The sequence below is a fragment of the Ammodytes marinus genome, assembly GCF_949987685.1.
Source record: "Ammodytes marinus genome assembly, chromosome: 17".
NCBI lineage: Eukaryota > Metazoa > Chordata > Actinopteri > Uranoscopiformes > Ammodytidae > Ammodytes > Ammodytes marinus.
In genome coordinates, this window is record NC_137221.1 from 5,398,275 (window position 1) to 5,415,825 (window position 17,551).

General features: G+C 40.6%; 1 protein-coding gene across 5 annotated transcripts in view; it reads left to right on the plus strand.

Annotated features, from left to right (window-relative positions):
• Nucleotides 1-17,551, plus strand: part of macf1a (microtubule actin crosslinking factor 1a) — a gene marked incomplete at its 5' end in the record, with an annotated part of 251,006 nt that overhangs the window by 134,856 nt on the left and 98,599 nt on the right. For all 5 annotated transcript variants that reach the window (XM_080045300.1, XM_080045302.1, XM_080045301.1 and 2 more), the window contains 19 exons: nucleotides 1,178-1,339; nucleotides 2,409-2,513; nucleotides 3,104-3,199; nucleotides 3,526-3,651; nucleotides 5,780-5,932; nucleotides 9,327-9,481; nucleotides 9,687-9,813; nucleotides 10,536-10,719; nucleotides 11,043-11,212; nucleotides 11,821-11,999; nucleotides 12,471-12,609; nucleotides 13,081-13,274; nucleotides 13,703-13,862; nucleotides 14,340-14,423; nucleotides 14,637-14,744; nucleotides 14,887-14,985; nucleotides 15,169-15,291; nucleotides 15,397-15,488; nucleotides 15,896-16,031. In XM_080045300.1, coding sequence (XP_079901426.1) covers nucleotides 1,178-1,339; nucleotides 2,409-2,513; nucleotides 3,104-3,199; nucleotides 3,526-3,651; nucleotides 5,780-5,932; nucleotides 9,327-9,481; nucleotides 9,687-9,813; nucleotides 10,536-10,719; nucleotides 11,043-11,212; nucleotides 11,821-11,999; nucleotides 12,471-12,609; nucleotides 13,081-13,274; nucleotides 13,703-13,862; nucleotides 14,340-14,423; nucleotides 14,637-14,744; nucleotides 14,887-14,985; nucleotides 15,169-15,291; nucleotides 15,397-15,488; nucleotides 15,896-16,031 — 2,592 coding nt within the window. The remainder of the gene's footprint in view (nucleotides 1-1,177; nucleotides 1,340-2,408; nucleotides 2,514-3,103; nucleotides 3,200-3,525; nucleotides 3,652-5,779; nucleotides 5,933-9,326; nucleotides 9,482-9,686; nucleotides 9,814-10,535; nucleotides 10,720-11,042; nucleotides 11,213-11,820; nucleotides 12,000-12,470; nucleotides 12,610-13,080; nucleotides 13,275-13,702; nucleotides 13,863-14,339; nucleotides 14,424-14,636; nucleotides 14,745-14,886; nucleotides 14,986-15,168; nucleotides 15,292-15,396; nucleotides 15,489-15,895; nucleotides 16,032-17,551) is intronic.

The following is a 17,551-nucleotide window of genomic DNA, read 5'->3' on the forward strand; positions in this document are numbered from 1 at the left end:
AGATGGTGTTAAGAGTGTGGAGCGGCAACCAGGTGAGGAGTACAAAGACAAGTGTGTCTTGCCTAAAGTCAAGCATGGTGGTTTGAGTGTCATGGTCTGGGGCTGCATGAGTGCTGCCAGCACTGGGGATCTACAGTTCATTGAATTCTAACATGTACTGTGACATACTGAAGCAGAGCATGATCCCCTCCCTTCATAAACTGGGCCGCAGGGCAGTACTGCAACATGATAACGACCCTAAACACCCCTCCGAACGACCACTGGCTTGCTAAAGAAGCTGAGGGTAAAGGTTATGGACTGGCCAAGCATGTCTCCAGTCTTAAACCCTATTGAGCATCTTTGGGGCATCCTCAAACGGGAGATGGAGGAGCGCAAGGACTCTAATATCCACCAGCTCCTTGATGTCGTCATGAATGGGTAGAAGAGGGTTCCAGTTGCAACCTGTGAAGCTCTAGTGAACTACATGCCCAAGAGGGTTAAGGCAGTGCTAGAAAATAATGATGGCAAAACAAAATATTGACACTTTGGGCCCAATTTGGACATTTTTTCTTAGGGGTGTACTCACTTTTGTTGCCAACAGTTTAGACATTAATGGCTGTGTGTCGAGTTATTTTGAGGGGACAGTACATTTACACTGTTATACAAGCTGTACACTGACTACTTAACATTGTATCAAAGTGTCATTTATTCAGTGTTGTCGCATGGAAAGATATAATGAAATATTTGAAGAAATGTTAGGGGTGTACTCACTTTTGTGAGATACTGTATATATGAATTTATGATATATTGGTGATTTCCATAACTGTAAAAGCAATATCATGAAACAATTTGGATATGCTGCAGGCAATCTTTCAAATGTAAGTTATCATAAAAGAATACGCATGCCTAGTGCTTTTGATTTTGAAATGAAAAGTTTGTGAATAATGCCTCATTCATATTTTTATTAAAAATTTTATATAATAAGAAATATTTATGAACAATTTTCCTATTAGTTGCTCTGATAGTCTTCAAGGAAAGTTTTCGTCCTGACTGCACTTCATTCTTCATTAAAAATAAATGTACCAAAAAGACCAGTTCCATCCAAACCAGAGAACAGTGGATGTTGTTTTTGTCCCCATCCTGCTGCCCTGCTGATCGGAGTGACGACCGTGTTTGTTTGTTTGTGTGGTTGCCGTAGGAGCATTCGTCATGGCGCCTGCGGAGCTTGGAGAGCCTTCATGCGTTTGTGTCTCACTGCACCGAGGAGCTGATCTGGCTCAACGAGAGAGAGGAGGAGGAGATCGCCTTCGACTGGAGCGACAGCAACACAAACATGAACGCCAAGAGGGAAATATACAGCGTGAGTTTAAATGGTTAAGAGTCACTAAACAGAAGAAAATACAGACCCACACACACCTCCTAGAATTCTACAGAATAAAGGATGTAATAGATGGATGGATGGATAGATAGATAGATAGATAGATAGATAGATAGATAGATAGATAGATAGATAGATAGATAGATAGATAGATAGATAGATAGATAGATAGATAGATAGATAGATAGATAGATAGATAGATTTATTTGAACTTACTACATGAATGCCAAGAGAGAACTATACAGCGTGAGTTTAAATGGTTAAAAGACATTAGAAAATACAGACCCACACACACCTCTAGAATTCTACAGAATAAAGGATGTTATTGTATCATAAATAAAACTACATTCCTTTAAATAATTTTTTTTTTTTTTTTTAAGATTATTTTTCAGCATTTTTGTTATGCTTTTTATCAGACAGTTTGGAGAGACAGAGGTGAAACGGTGCGGAGAGGGGAATAACATGCACAGAACGACCACAGGCCATTTTTATACAAAAGAAAATCACTTTCTCCTAATGCCTTTCAAAATATGTCAGAATTCAAAATAAAAGTATTGTTTGCATCATGCACAGAAACGCTATATCGGCATCAGAATTTATTCTTACTCACATACAAGGAATTTGCTGTGGTCAGACCATGCACCCAATAAACATTTAACTAACATTAACCTAGAGAAGAATATAAGTAAAAGGAATATTAAATAATATATATAGAATATTAACAACATTATATTATGAGAGTGAAATTAAATATGTGTAAATCAATGTCTATTTATTTACCCATCAGGCCAGTGCCCATAATAACCCTGTAATCTACCATCCTGCTTTTCCTGTTCCTGTTTTGTGCTCTGGTGTTCCGTCCTGTTTATGTTGTTTTTTTATCTTGTGTAATTGTATTTTCTTTTAATATTGATGTCAGGGGACTACAGATGAAAAATAGCCTGTTCGCTAATTCTGGCATTTTGAACCCATGTATGATCGTGTGTTTTATTAATTTGCACTGTCCCCTTCTTAAATAAACTGAAATTTAATTGAATTGTTGCGTTTACAGGAAATGAGGTCAGAGCTGGATGAGAAACAGGAAGTGATGCAGTCGCTCCAGGAGACGGCCAATCGTCTGTGTCTGGAGAACCATCCGGCCAAACAGAGTGTGGAGGTGAATCTACGGCTTCATTCACTCACTCTCAAATGACCTGTTTCTAAAGTGTTTCAAAGTGTTTCAAGTGCTTTTGACTCTGGGTAACTCCTTAGTGGGAACCAAAATGCTTGTTATTAAAATGCACTGCACTGTGCTCTTGAATGATACACACATAATATTTTGATACACATAATTATTTAAAGGTCTGTTGATAAATGTAATTTAAAATGGCAGCAGGTAAACTGTGACCTTTTTGTAAACCCCTTTGGCAAACAGCAGTATGAATGAATTATTTTACCCAATAGACATTGAACATTGAATACAAAAAAATGCTTTATGACAAAATGCTCGAATAACAAGACTCGATTATAAATTTATACACTCTGACTATCTGTGCTGATCAGAATCGCTGTATTTGTCTTGTAGCTACCATTGGAAGCTTGTACTGTGAGTGTAACAGACACTAATTCGCTCTCTCTCCTCTGTCTCTCTCTCTCTCTCTGTCTTCTCTCTCTCTCTGCTCTCTGTCTCTCTCTCTTCTCTCTTCTATCTCTTCTCTCTATCTCTGTCCCTCTCTTCTCTCTCTCCATCCTCCTCCATGTTACCAGGCGTACAGTGCGGCGCTGCAGACTCAGTGGCAGTGGGTGAAGCAGCTGTGTGTGTGTGTAGAGCAGCATCTCAAAGATAACACTGCGTACTTTCAGGTAAGACAAGAACCAAGAACTACTACAGACGGTTCGCAAAGCCATGTTTAAAAGATACAATATTTTCACTTATTATATTATTAATAATAATTAGTAACTATTTTTGGGATTTGTAAATATTATACCATTTATGTATACTGTATGTGTGTGTGTGTGTGTGTATGTGTATATATATATATATATTTTTTTTAATGTGTTTCATTATTATTTTATTATACTTTGTTAAAAAATTTAAAAACTCAATACACACATTGTTCAATAAATCAAAACTTTACAGGTTCACGTGAAAATAATTTTAATGTTTGAACGTCCGTCTCCTTCTTCAGTTTATGAGTGACGCGCGGGACAGTGAGTCATACCTGCGTCAGCTCCAGGAAACCATCAAGAGACAGTACACCTGTGACAAGAACAGCCGACTGAGCAAACTGGAAGACCTACTGCAGGACTCTATGGTATATATCCATGTTAAGTTCTCATTGGTGAACTGGACAACTTTACTGACAACTTTGATCATCCATTTTTGTCTTTAATATTTCATAAACAGCATTTAATATGTTTGATCTGATCAGGGTTTAACTGCAGTCTATTGAAGTAGCAAGTCTTTGACCTACTAAACAGTTAAATTGAATTGAATGCCCTGACCACTCACAACTATAGTCAATATACTCAATGGGAGACAATATAAGTTGACTAGAGACAAGTCTGTATTTCTATCCAATCAATCCAGGAATGGCGTTACCTTCCAAAGTGAAACTTTTTTTCATTTGCAAACTTCTTTTCTATATTTTGGATATTTTAACCAAAATATGTGACCCCCCCAACCTATGCTCATTAGACAGACGTTTTAAAATTTCACTATAGATTTATAATTATTAAGATACAGATGATTGATGGCTGTTATGTTATATTTTATTGCAGTTTAGTCTGTTATTTCAAGTTCAGAAGTTCAGAAGCCATACGGCCACCTTGGTGTCTCAAACCAAACCTGTACGTGACAAATGCAAAATAATCCTTGATTGAACCTTTAGCAAGAGTGTCATGTTATATTCATAATATTTATTAGCACCGGAGCAACAGAGAGCTACGGTTGCTAAGGTGTTAGCATAGCAGTGTTGTCCTGGTTTGTGTGCTGAGCCTCAGGCAGCTGCAGCGCATCATGACAGAGGGTGAAATAATCTGTTAAGGAGAGAATGCTGAATCATCCCCCCTGTGATATGTTTGTGAGAGTGCCATATTTTCACATATACCTATTAGACACACACACACACACACACACACACACACACACACACACACACACACACACACACACACACACACACACACACACACACACACACACACACACACACACCTGACTTCAAACAGATGGCAGAGTTAGTGTGGGCATCGCTCTACAGGCCGGAGCAGTGAGCATATCGTCCTAATAATGAGGAGTTTTCTTGTGTCACAAACAGCTGCTCCATTTACAGATCTGTGTGCAGTTAGCTCTGTTACATACAGAGTGTGGATATACTGTATATATTTATATATTTATTTACACAGTATGGGGCAGCTTTCCATCTATGTGTGTGTCTGTCTTCCTCATACATACCTAGACTTCATAAGCACCTGCTGTCAGTGAAGATAGACAGACAGACTTCCCCCTGGATGTAGTAACGTGGTCATCACTCCTAAATTGACTCAAATTTAGTCCAATCAGTCCAACATGATAAACCAGTGCTTCTCTGATGATGTAATTATTCTCATGGTGATTGTTGTCGCGGTGATAATCAATTTGTAAACCTCGACGCGTCCACATTTTGATTAACCTCTCTATAAATCCTTGTCATTTGACATGCTGTGGTCGTGCTGACTGCAGCAAGCGCCATCTCAGTGCAAAATTCATTCCAGGGGTGTCATTTATGAAGATATTAACAGCAAGGCCCCTCTTAGCCTCCCTAGCTAACCTATCTCTCTCTCCCTCTCTCCCTCTGTTTATCTCTCCCTGTCCCTCTCTCCCAACCGGTCCCTCTGTTTGTGTAAATGTAATTGTCCTGTCAGGGTGAAGAGCACACCTTTTTAAATATTTAACGGTTGGTGTCCAAGCTAACACAAGCAGCTGCCGAGTCCACTTACTGTATGTCAGAAGCTACAGGCTAAAAGGCTAATTATAACTTGTAGGACCTGCACTTGGCTCAATGTGCTTCATATGCTTTGGGCAGATTTTGAGACTCAGAGTTTCCGCTCTACCCATTACGCCAAGGAGCTTTATCTCCCTTACAATCATCAGCTAAAAAATTTAAATTGTCCAAATACTTTGGTCTGTGACCCAATACCTGCAAAATGGCTTTGGCTGAATGTGTGACGGACAGAGGTAGAAATAAGATTTTTTTTTTACTTCAGTGTCAACTAAGCTACACTTCATTTGTTAATCCGTAGTCTTTCTAAACCAGTGACTGATAATCTCACAAATCAACCTGATTTGACGGACAGACTAACAAACCAATTAAAAGGAGCGGTGAAATGAACCATTGTAACCGTGTAACCGTGACTACAACATGAGTTGATTGACAGTGTGGATATCTTCTGGTTCCACAGGAGGAGAAGGAGCAGCTGATTGAGTATCGCAGCACGGTGGCCAGTCTGGTCGGTCGGGCCAAGACAGTGGTTCTGCTCCGGCCCCGCGACGCAGAGAGCACCCTGGGCTCCACCACACCCATCAAAGCCATCTGCGACTACAAACAGATAGAGGTATGAAGGAGCCACCATTATTATTACTATTCCTTTATTTCCATTTATACTTTTCTTTATTGTTGTATCCGAAATTCTTTGTCATTTTATTTACAACAACCAGTCGATTGGCATTATTTAAAGGGCTACAACAGACAGTGCCAGCAGAATCAGCCAAGTGGTACATTTTATTTTACCCACCATTATTATGCTTCATGAACATATGGGTGTGCAATGTTGATCTAGTTCATCTTCAATAAGCCGGTCCATTGTTCCCATCAGATAACGTTGTAAATGAAGGTTTAAATGAGGAACATTTTGACAAGGACAAAGTTGTAACTAAATGTGTGTCTATGCAGTAGTAGCTCACCTATGACCTCACACCACTCTTATTGTTTGAACCCTCACCACCAAAACGTCTCCTCTCCGCCCCGCACTCCCTCTCCTAGCCCCTCCCACAAACACTGTCCTATTTCAGCTGCTTCCTCCAGGCTGGTCATTTAGTTTTTTTCTTGGCTTAAATTGATGGATCCGTCTAAACACACAAGCTAGGTGGCCCATATTGATGAATAGACTACAGCACTGTTGTTGTTGTTTTATTTTTATTTTTTTTTGGTAACCGTTCCAACTGTTTTTACTTCAGTTTATCTGGCTCAATAATCTTAACGAGTAAAATCCAGAATTTGTCATTTACGTAGTTCTCACAATAGATTTTCTTTCCTTTTTATTTTTTTATAGAGGATTTTTTGCATTTTCATTCTCTTCAGAAAACTCTGTTTCCGGATCTTTTTAAAAAGCCCCAAAAATAGCCAAAAGACACTTGGAAGAAGAAGTGAAAGTTGTGTATAGTTATTTTATAACACACACACAGCGAGAGAGAGAAACAAGAGAAGCCTCTCTCTGCTTCTCACTCACAGCTGTGATGTCCTCCGGGAATCAAAAATCTAATCAATTATAAATCTGTCCCATCCTCCTTTATGGGCTCGTAGACGCAGCACCTACAGTAGCACTCCCACAGCGCGGCCATGCTGTCGCCCCTCATGCTGCTATTTATAGTTTAGCTGTGTTGGAATCCTCAGGGTCAGTGTGTTCACTGAAGCATAAAGTATGGGAGCTGATGTGTGCAGGTGAAGATGGAAGGTGGCTTGGTCAGCTGACGCATCACTCCTCTTAAAGAAATCAAATAAAGGACAAAGCAAACTGCCACAGAGTTGATAGTTAAACACAAACTACAGGTGCATCTATAAATAAATATCAATGAAAATAATTTTTTTCCCCTATAATTTAACATTACGCTGAACTGATTCTAGGAATAATTACTAACAGATGGTTGACCTTTCTGTATTCAAAATCCTCTTTAGATTGGTTTTATGTAATGTTCTACAATTTTGGGATACTGGATTGTTTTATTCCATGGGCTTTAAGCCACAGTCATCCAAATGAAAACAAAAGAAAGACTGACATATTTCCCTTTGTTTAATTAAGTTTTTTAATTAAATTTAGATGGACTTTTCCATGATATTTAAATTCTTTGAGATGCTCCTTTATATGGTGTGTGCTGGTATTCAGCAAACGTCTCTAGACCAACGTGCACATGACCCAAAGTAATCTTTCTCTCCTTCACTCTCCTGTGTCTCCTCCTCCTTTCTCTCCATTCCCTCAAACCTTTTTACCTCTCCGTCCTCACTCCCTCCTCTTCCCTTCCTCTCGTCTGTTGGCTGGGCCGGCAAGACAAACGTCCAGGTAGAGCTGCCTATATTCTCCCTCTCTCACCTCCGATTCTCACACTGCACACACACTGCACTGCCCTGGCTGCTCCGCTCTTATCAGCTGATGCTAAGTTTAACTGTCAGTAATGTGAATCTGATACCTGCCCTGCTAGGTTTCCTGGAAGAAAATATCTGGAAAAAATGAAGAGACCACTCCGAATTATTTAAAAAAAAAAATGTTTATTCTATTAACTACTGACAACACTTCTCCTAAACTCCAAATTAAAATATTGTCATATTAGAGCATTCCCCAATGATTATTCAAGATAAAAATTGAAAGGGTGATCTCTTATTTTTTTTTTCTTCCATATCTGCAGTTTTGTATGAATTGGTTCTATGCATCTTCCATGCATTGGATGTCCTATCCTGAAACTAGAATTTTAAAATGCAAAACAGGGCCAGGGCTTTTTTTTTTGTAAAATGTTGTCAACAAAATAGAATTTCGTATTGTTTTTCTGAAGAATTTTCCCCTTAATTATGTCTTTAAAAATATGCGTATGTGCACATGGCATCGTGTCGTGTCTAAATGGCTCTTGATAGCATGACAAAAGCGAGAGAAAAAAACACCCAATGCATGGACTAGCAAATAGACAGTGCGGCCAGGAAACATACATGTATAGTGGGGCACAATAAACACTCTCCACTAGTTATATAGTTTCTTGTTTCACATTCAAATACCTTGATTCTCACATACACACAAGAATGTGAATGGTGAGGATCAGATCAACTTGATGGCTGATAAGGGTCGGTGGCAAACAGTGAGCTCAACTGAACTGAACTGAATTTAACAGTCAGTCAGACAATAACAATCACAGCTTTAAGCTTCAATTAACATTTCATGTATTTACTGTATGTGCATAGCTTTGCATTATAGATGTATTAATGTGTGTGTGTGCAGGGAAGGGGTGAGAGAGGGTGTGGGGGGGGGGGGGGGGGTATGGAGGCAGTAAAGCAGTAGTCTTACTTTGCCTTTGTGCTTATTTTTTTTTTAAACAGAATTTTGCAGGTTCTAACCCCAAACTCTCTGTTCCTGTCCTGTGCTGGGCTTCTTAAAATCATCAATAATGTTTGTCTTATTTTGTTGAATTTCTAAAGCCCATCACAGGAAGCCGAGTTAAACTGACTTTGAGTTTGGATAAAGTATTTGCTGCCTTCAAAATAAAAGCTTTTAGTTTTGAGGCACAAAGCAGCGTTCAGTCCCTGTGTCAAGGTCTCTAATCATGTCTTATCATTTAAAGACTTCTGCTAACTTCATTAAAGTCATACATGTTTGTCTTTTGTGTTGCGTTATGAGTGTGTTGCTCTCCGCTTTTGGTTGACACATTTCCTCTCCTCTTCCCCCTCATTTCACTCCTTTTCTTTCTTCTTATTGTTCATCCATTCACCTCTCCATCCATATTGTCTTCTCACCTGACTCACTATTAATTTTGTCTTTCACATTATTCATCTATCTATCTATCTATCTATCTATCTATCTATCTATCTATCTATCTATCTATCTATCTATCTATCTATCTATCTATCTATCTATCTATCTATCTATCTATCTATCTATCTATCTATCTATCTATCTATCTATCTATCTATCTATCTATCTATCTATCTATCTATCTATCTATCTATCTATCTATCTATCTATCTCTCAGATCACTATAACCCGCGGTGAGGAGTGTGTGTTGGAGGATAACTCTCAGCGGACCAAGTGGAAGGTGATCAGTCCGTGTGGTAACGAGGCCATGGTCCCGTCGGTGTGTTTCACCGTCCCACCGCCCAACCAGGAGGCCATGGACAAGGCCAGCAGGTCAGACCACACGCTATATGGACAACCATTTGTTCACTGGTGAAAGTAATGTTGTGTTTTGAGGATAACGATGTTGATTTTACTGGTGGTAAGGAGTATTTTTCCCAAATTGTTACATGTTAAGAAATGGTAAATAAAAGCGTGAGAAAGCTGTGGAATTGCATATTGATATTCACACTTATTCCGTGTGTGTGTGTGTGTACAGGGCAGAGCAGTTGTACCAGAAGGTCATGTCTCTGTGGCACCAGCTGCATGTGAACATGAAGAGTGTGGTGTCGTGGCACTACCTGCTCAAAGACATCAGGACAGTCTCTGGATGGAGCCTGGACACGGTGAGACACTCTTATTTTCGTTTTAAAGATAATTTTTTTGGGCATTTTCAAGCTTTATTAGACAGTACAGAGTTGAAATGTGGTGACAGAGAGAGAGAGAGAGAGAGAGAGAGAGAGAGAGAGAGGGGGGGGGATGACCTGCAATAAAGGTCCACGGATCGGATTTGAACCCACGACCACTGCAACGAGGCCTGAGCCAATATGGTATGCGATCTATCCACTACACCACTGGAGTGCCCCAAGAGAGACTGTTAGTTTATGCTTGGATCCATTCTCTCTTTGCCTTCTTCTCAGAGGGTCTTAGGGCAGAGGATTTCATGTTGTGTACGGACTTTGAAGCCCACTGAGGCAAACTGCTATTTGGGTGGTAGGATGGCCTATATGAAAGGTGGCCGACCAGTAACCATGAGGTCGCTGGTTGGATCCCCGGCACCGGACAGGACGGTGTTAGTTGTAAAACTAGTAGTGGCTGGTATTACGTCACGGTGCCCACCATCTCTACCATTGTGTCCTTGAGCAAGACACACTTAACCCCAAAACTGCCGATTGTGTGTGTATTGTATGTGTCTATTTATTTTGTATTTTTTGTCTGTATAAAAAAAATGAAAAACCCATTAAAATATAAGTTTAAAAAAAAAGATAAATATAAAAACATTGATTAGATTTGATTGGATGTTCTGTGTTTTGTCATACTAACTGTCTGTCTCCCTCCCTGTGCCCAGGTGCGTGGTCAGTCGCCTACAGACAGACAGACAGTCCTGACTCACCTGGACTCACAGCTGTCTGACTTCCTGAGCGACAGCAAAGAGAGCGCTCTGTTCACACCGGCAGAGAGACGAGAGCTGGAGAGAGAGGTGCAGCAGACACAGCAGCACTGCCACGACCTGCTGCTTAACATGGAGACCGGTGAGACATAGATATACACTCGTAGATTATACACCCACCATTCAATTAAATTCAATTAAATTAGCTTTATTCGCATGACTATTATTGCAAACAGTGTTGCCAAAGCATTACAGATAATACAAATAATACCAAAAGAGAACAGTGAACATTCAGAACAATATGTACATATAACAATATAACATAACGTACAGATGTACATATAAAAGCTAATAACCTTTCCCTCTCTCTCTCTCTTGCTATCTCCCTCTCTCTCCCTCTCCCTCCCCCCTCTCTCTCTAACTCTCCCTCCCCCTCTCTCTCCATCTCTCTCTCTCTCCCTCCAGTGGAGAAAGATGAGTCTGTCTCTCGTTCGTACCTCTCTGAGCTTCAGAACATCACCCTGCGTCTGAAGGAAGCCGAGCAGAAGCTGATGAGGGGCATCCAGGCTCCGCCCCCCAGCCGCCTGTCAGCCGGAGACAGCGTGGACACCACCGTCCAGATCGCAGAGCAAGAGGTACGATAGGGTGGTGGGATGTCCTAGAGGAAGAGGGGCCGAGCAGTAACCATGAGGTCGCTGGTTTGATCCCCGGCACCGGACAGGAGGGTGTTAGTAGTAAAACTAGTGGTGGCTGGTATAACATCTACGGTGCCCACCATCTCTACCATTGTGTCCTTGAGCAAGACACTTAACCCCAAACTGCTCCAGGGGCGCTGTACTACGGCTGACCCTGCGCTCTGACCTCCTCCGAAGTGCGGTGACTTGAGAGAGACTATGCGAAAAGACACAGTTCAATGTGCCTGGTGTAAATTGACTAATAAAGATAACTTAACTTACGTTTCAGCGCCATCTGCTGCCATCTTTCTAGCAGTCCACGATTAAAACAAAACAAGCAACATTCCTTTGTAGAATTAGAGTTTGGTCAATAGGAATAGACACATTTTCCCTCCATTGTTACTCACATCTTACTCTCCACCCCCTTCTCTCTCTGTCTATCTCTCTCTATCTATCTCTCTCTGTCTATCTCTCTCTATCTATCTCTCTCTCTCTCTCTCTCTCTCTCTCTCTCTCTCTCTCTCTCTCTCTCTCTCTCTCTCTCTCTCTCTCTCTCTCTCTCTGTCTAGAAGCTGCAGTCGGAGTTGGACGGTCTGCGTTCCGGTCTTGGTGACGTGTCCCGTCGCTGCGTCAGATTCTTTGAGGAGAAGCCGACGTCCTCCAGCGTTCCCGTCCTCCGCTCAGAACTCAACCAGGCCGTAGAGAAGATAGACAAACTGCACAACCTCTCCTCTGTCTACCTGGAAAAGTTAGTCAGCTTTTTCTCTCCCAATTTCTCTTATGTCTAATAATGTAAGGCGAAGATTGCCTCAACATATACATACTATTTGGTTTTGTGAATACAGATTCCCCAATGTTTCTAAATGAGTTTGAAACTATGAAAGAATAATTAAGTTGAATAGGCTAAATAAAAATAACTATATTGTCAGTCACGTCATTTTCATTGCAGCCATTCTACATCTCTGTCTAAATGTTTACTGTCTAATCTTGAATCTTGATGTATTTTCTTTGTTTTTACTGTCTCTTAAATGCAATTTCTAATGTCTTATCTTGATGTATTCATGCCCCTGTAAAGCACTTTGGATGGCCTTGTGTCTGAATTGTGCTATAGAAATAAACTTGCCTTGCCTCTAGCATGCAAAGCTGTATAAATAAACATAAGACTTCAGTTACAAAATGTCTGATTTATTGACCCTCTCTTTACCTTTCTCCTCCACAGGTTAAAAACAGTCGACATCCTGATACGCAGCCTGGATGAAGCGGAGAGCCAGGTCAGGAAGCACGAGAGCAGATTGAGTGAAGAGGACATTGTTCCTGCCGACACAACGGCCATTCAAAACCTCAGAGAACAACTCGGGGTAAGGGACATATGTTGTTTATCGATTAACATACAAATTGAACCATAACCACAAAAAAATCACCTAGTAGTGCTGGATGCGAAGGTTAACGTTTGGTTAGACAGGAGTTTTATATTTACTATATATAATTTTTTCTCCCTCTTTTTTTCCTCTCTATCTCTCTTGTTATTGTATGTCTTCTTTACCTGATACTATGAAAATTTACAAATTGAATGTCAAGACTTTATGCACCAAGACTTTCAGTAAAAAAATTCGCAACGGGACACATTGTCGCATAGACTCCTTTAGCTGAAGAGAAATGTTCATGGTTTTAGACTATTTGACTATTTTTATTTTTTTCACCTTTATTTATACAGGTAAATCCCATTGAGACCGGAGACTCTTTTGCAAGGGAGACCTGTTCCCATTCCCACGTTACCATTCACACACACTGTCATATTTAATGTTTTTCTTTTGGTTTTCCCTTTCCAGAGGTGGCAGTCTGAGCTAGTGGATGAGGAGGGAGTCTTCCAGTCCCTACAGGCGGAGGTGTGTCGGGCTAAAGAGGCCGGGGATCGCCTCAGTAAGCTCCACCCAGACCGCAGCAACGAGCTGGAGCGCTACGAGGAGACGGCCAATCAGCTGGCAGAGAGGTGGAGCGGGGTCAAGAGGCAGATGGACTCACGGTGAGGGGGACAGACAGACAGACAGACAGACAGACAGACAGACAGACAGACAGACAGACAGACAGACAGACAGGGGGGAGATGGGAGGGAAGACTTGGGGGAAAGAGGATGTAGAGGGGTTGTAGTATGGCCTAGACGAAGAGGGGCCGACCAGTAACCATGAGGTCGTTGGCTCGATCCCCGGCACCGGACAGGAGGGTGTTATTTGTGGCTGGTATTACATGTACACTTCCCACCATCTCTAACATTGTGTCCCTGAGCAAGACACTTTACCCTAAACTTAACAACAACATAAGACTCAGACAGACAGTTAAATGAAACAGTAGAAGCATGTGTGTAAAGCAAAGCTGCATTAAACAGTAGCGTCTATCCGGCCTTGTTTAGTGTGTTGAATGTGCTGAGAGTCTTTTCCTGTTTTCACATTGCAGACGGACTGATCTAGAGTCTGTGGGCTCGGCGCTGCAGCAGTACAGACGAGGACATTCTGCTCTGATCGGGTGGATCGAAGAAACAACGGAGAGACAAGAGAACGCACTACCCGGACAGACGGACAGCAAAGCCCTGTCCGAACAACTGGCACAGCAGACGGTCAGTAACACTCACTACAAGGGCTCTGATGTGGATATCACTATAATCATTGGTTCTTTTACTTGCATTTATCTAATTTAAGGTAGCCTTGCCATTTTCTAATTCTATTTTTTATTTTCAACACATGCTGGTGTTGTATTTTTAGGGTGAGGTTAATTTGTACTTTGGTGAATATAAACATGTAAAACACAGGTGGAGGATTTCTAAATATCTGTGAAGAAAATAATAATAAACCAGAATTGAAAAAAAAAATTACTTAGATGTGAAGATTGATGGACGCAATGGACGGTTGCCTTGGTTACATGATAGGAATCGATTCTAAGGAATTGATGGAGGTCATGTGCGATAGAAATAAATGTTTTCATCAAATGTTGTTTAGTGGGAAAACAAGAGAAAGACAAAATGGAAACTCCACATTGTATCTGAGAGACGTTAATAAATCATCTGTATTATTTTTTGTCTGAATTCCTTCTTCAGGCATTAGTAGCTGAGATTGAGCAGAATCAGGCCAAACTAGACGAGTGTCAGACTCATTCCAAACAGTACTGCACTTCAGTGAAGGTAAGACACCGTTTTCACATGTTTTTTTATAAACAGCATTGCAGTATTTACATGTTTGCACTTGAAATAATTAATAATCTGGTAGTTACTAAAATGTGGCCTAATGTATTTAATAAGTGTAATTTTACAATTTAAAACTCAGAAAATACCTAGTATTATGCTTGCACAGCTACTTTTGTTCTTACTTGTGTCCCCCGTGGCTGTTTTCTACAGGATTATGAACTACAGCTGATGACATACAGAGCCTTTGTAGAATCGACGCACAAGTCACCAGTCAAGAGGAGGAGGATGCACTCTTCCTCTGACGCCATCACTCAGGAGGTAACCATAGATACACTAGTATTTGCTTAATTTTTGAATATTAACATAATTTATTTATATATCGTTTAGTCAACTTTGTTTGCTGTGCATATAATGAACCATCACTGATGTCCTGTCATTGTTTCTGGTTGTATCTTAACAGTTCATGGACTTGCGCACACGCTACACAGCCCTGGTCACCTTGACAACCCAACACGTAAAATACATCAGTGATGCACTGAGAAGACTAGAGGAAGAAGAGGTGGGACTTTGTTGTATTATATATCACTCTTTCTTAAAATTAGAATTTGTAGCAGCTTGATTCATTTCCTGTAGTGAGTAGAATTTGTGCGTTTTGTCAAGCAAAAATAAATAAAAATTATTGCCTAAACAAGGTATATAGTTTGTCATTGATTTTTTTATATATTTTTTTCCCTCTTTGCAGAAAGAGGTGGAGGAGGAGAAGCAGGCCAGGGTGGGCCAGGTGTCAGACCTTCTGACCTGGGTCCAAGGCCTCCAAAGACGCAACGGGGGTCCCAACGCTGAGTCCTCACTGGCTGCTCAACAGGTTCAACAAAAATCTGATTTTATTTTTATACACAATATTCAACAGAATGGTACTTTAGCTTGGTTGTACTGTACTAAGCAGATTGTGCATTTGTGTTTTCTAAAGGCCATCAGTGAACAGCTAGCAGCCAAGAAAGATGAAGTGGCTGAAGCTATCAGGAGCACACAGGCCTTCCTGAGGTCAAAACAGGCCAGCAAGTAAGTTTGGGCACAGAACTTGCACATTCTTCTCATACTGTTTGACTTCTCCATTACACTAGAAACTAGCACAAAACAACACAAACTGACTTTGTTACACAATACAAGAAGAATATGGTCATCCAGAAAGTGTGGTGTATTGGAGAAAATGAAATGATTCAAATTGCCAGGTTTACAATAATATACATGTACCGCAATGTATTTCTAGCTTGTTTGATAAATGTATTGAACCAGATCATGTATTTCAGCTTATTATTCCATATCCAAACCATGCAGAAAATTATTTACTGTTTTGGAAAAACAATGACAAATTGTTTATGTGTCTGGAAAGATCAGTTTCACACACCAGATGCAGATTAAAGGCATAAAGCCAAACTGCTCTAACCTGGTCTCTTGTGTCCTGTCAGGTTGTCCCCAGAGGAGCGAGCTCAGGTGGAGGCCCAGCTGGACCAGCTGACGGCCACATACAACCAGCTGTGTGACAGCTCCACTCAGCAGCTGCAACAACTGGAGCAACAAATGGCCAAAGAAGAGGAAAGAAAGGTATATCGGTTTGAGGGATGGGGGTGCAGCAGATTTATGACAAAAAATGTTTTTCAGCTTTGCAAGCTTGAAACAGTTTTACCGTGACGGTACTTCTATGAAATGTCGCTTTGAATCTGAATTTGCTTGCGAGCTAAGCGCGAGTTCATGTGTGGGCCAGCGAGAGTGTGTGTATGTCATACAGCATGTTGTGTGTTCACAGAGTGTGCATTTTTTGACAAACATCACCACAATTGACAAGTCACACTCACTGACTTGGTTTGATTTAACAAACATCACAGACCCTATTCAGACGTGTATTCAGATGAGCTCTGGACATTTTCTATTTTTGGCAGTTTTTTTTTGACGAAAAGTTAAGAAGAGACAGTCCTAGAGATGCTGTAATCTTTGTTATAAAAGACTTCTGCCGCCTACCTTTTTATTGAAGGTACAACGTTACGGTAACATGTAAAAACGTGGGCACAGGAGGGCAAAGAAGGATTCACTGGATCACACTGTCTGAATCGGGCCTTAGCATGGAGCATTCCACTTTCATATTATTCGCCTAAAAGCCTGCAGTCATTTCATTAACTATCACAACCTAGTTTTTGTCATCTTCATTGTCATCGTCATTATCATCAGAAACTACATGTGCTGAACTGCTAACATGGTAACTACATGGCCTTAGTGGTACTAGAGCAGCGCTGCCAACATCATGCTAGCAGTTAGCAGGTAGAAGCTGTCAAGCTCTGCTCTTAGTTGATCCATGGTTAGAAACAATCATTTATGAAATAGATGCACCTTCACATTTGACTGTCATCTGTGTAGTTAAAAAAATAGTATCACGTCTTTATGTAGTGGAAAAGTAATGCCACTGCATAAAGTCAACACATTACATTTCAGTTATTATTTTTACATCAAGTTTACCTCATTTATACATGTACAGTTGACCAATGGGAATCCCAGTCGGCTTTCACTCTGTCCGTTGTTCCTCTCTTGTCGTAAGCAGTAAGGTACATGGGTCAAAAAAAGGTTGAATGTGTGTGAGAATTTCAGGTTTCAAGCAGCCCTTGATAATAATACTTATGTCTTGACAAATGCACCTCATAATTGTTTCCTATGGGAGTGATGTATTTTTTTTTACTTTTAAGTGACTTAATTAGCCCTCACTGAAGCATAGATGTTTTAAAGAAGTCACCTGTGTTTTAGAGTGTCAGTGCACCTGAGGCCAGCTATGCAAAAACTCCACTACTTCACCATTTGAGCATGTTGTGTCCAGATCACAAGACTGTGTGTGAATGAGAAATGTTGTGTTTGTTCTAATGCATTATTGTTAATGTGTGAAACTTTAAACCAGCGTTTTGCTTGAAAACCACTAACAGCCGCCAAAGGACATCTGGGCTCTGAGTCAAGGATCAGAATGAGAGATGGAAAACAAAGCAAGATATTCATAAAGATACTCAGTTAGTTTAAGTGGGAATAATTAGGTATCTTAGAATACTGTCCTATTGCCTTGCCAACGATAATGAGTGGGTTGTATC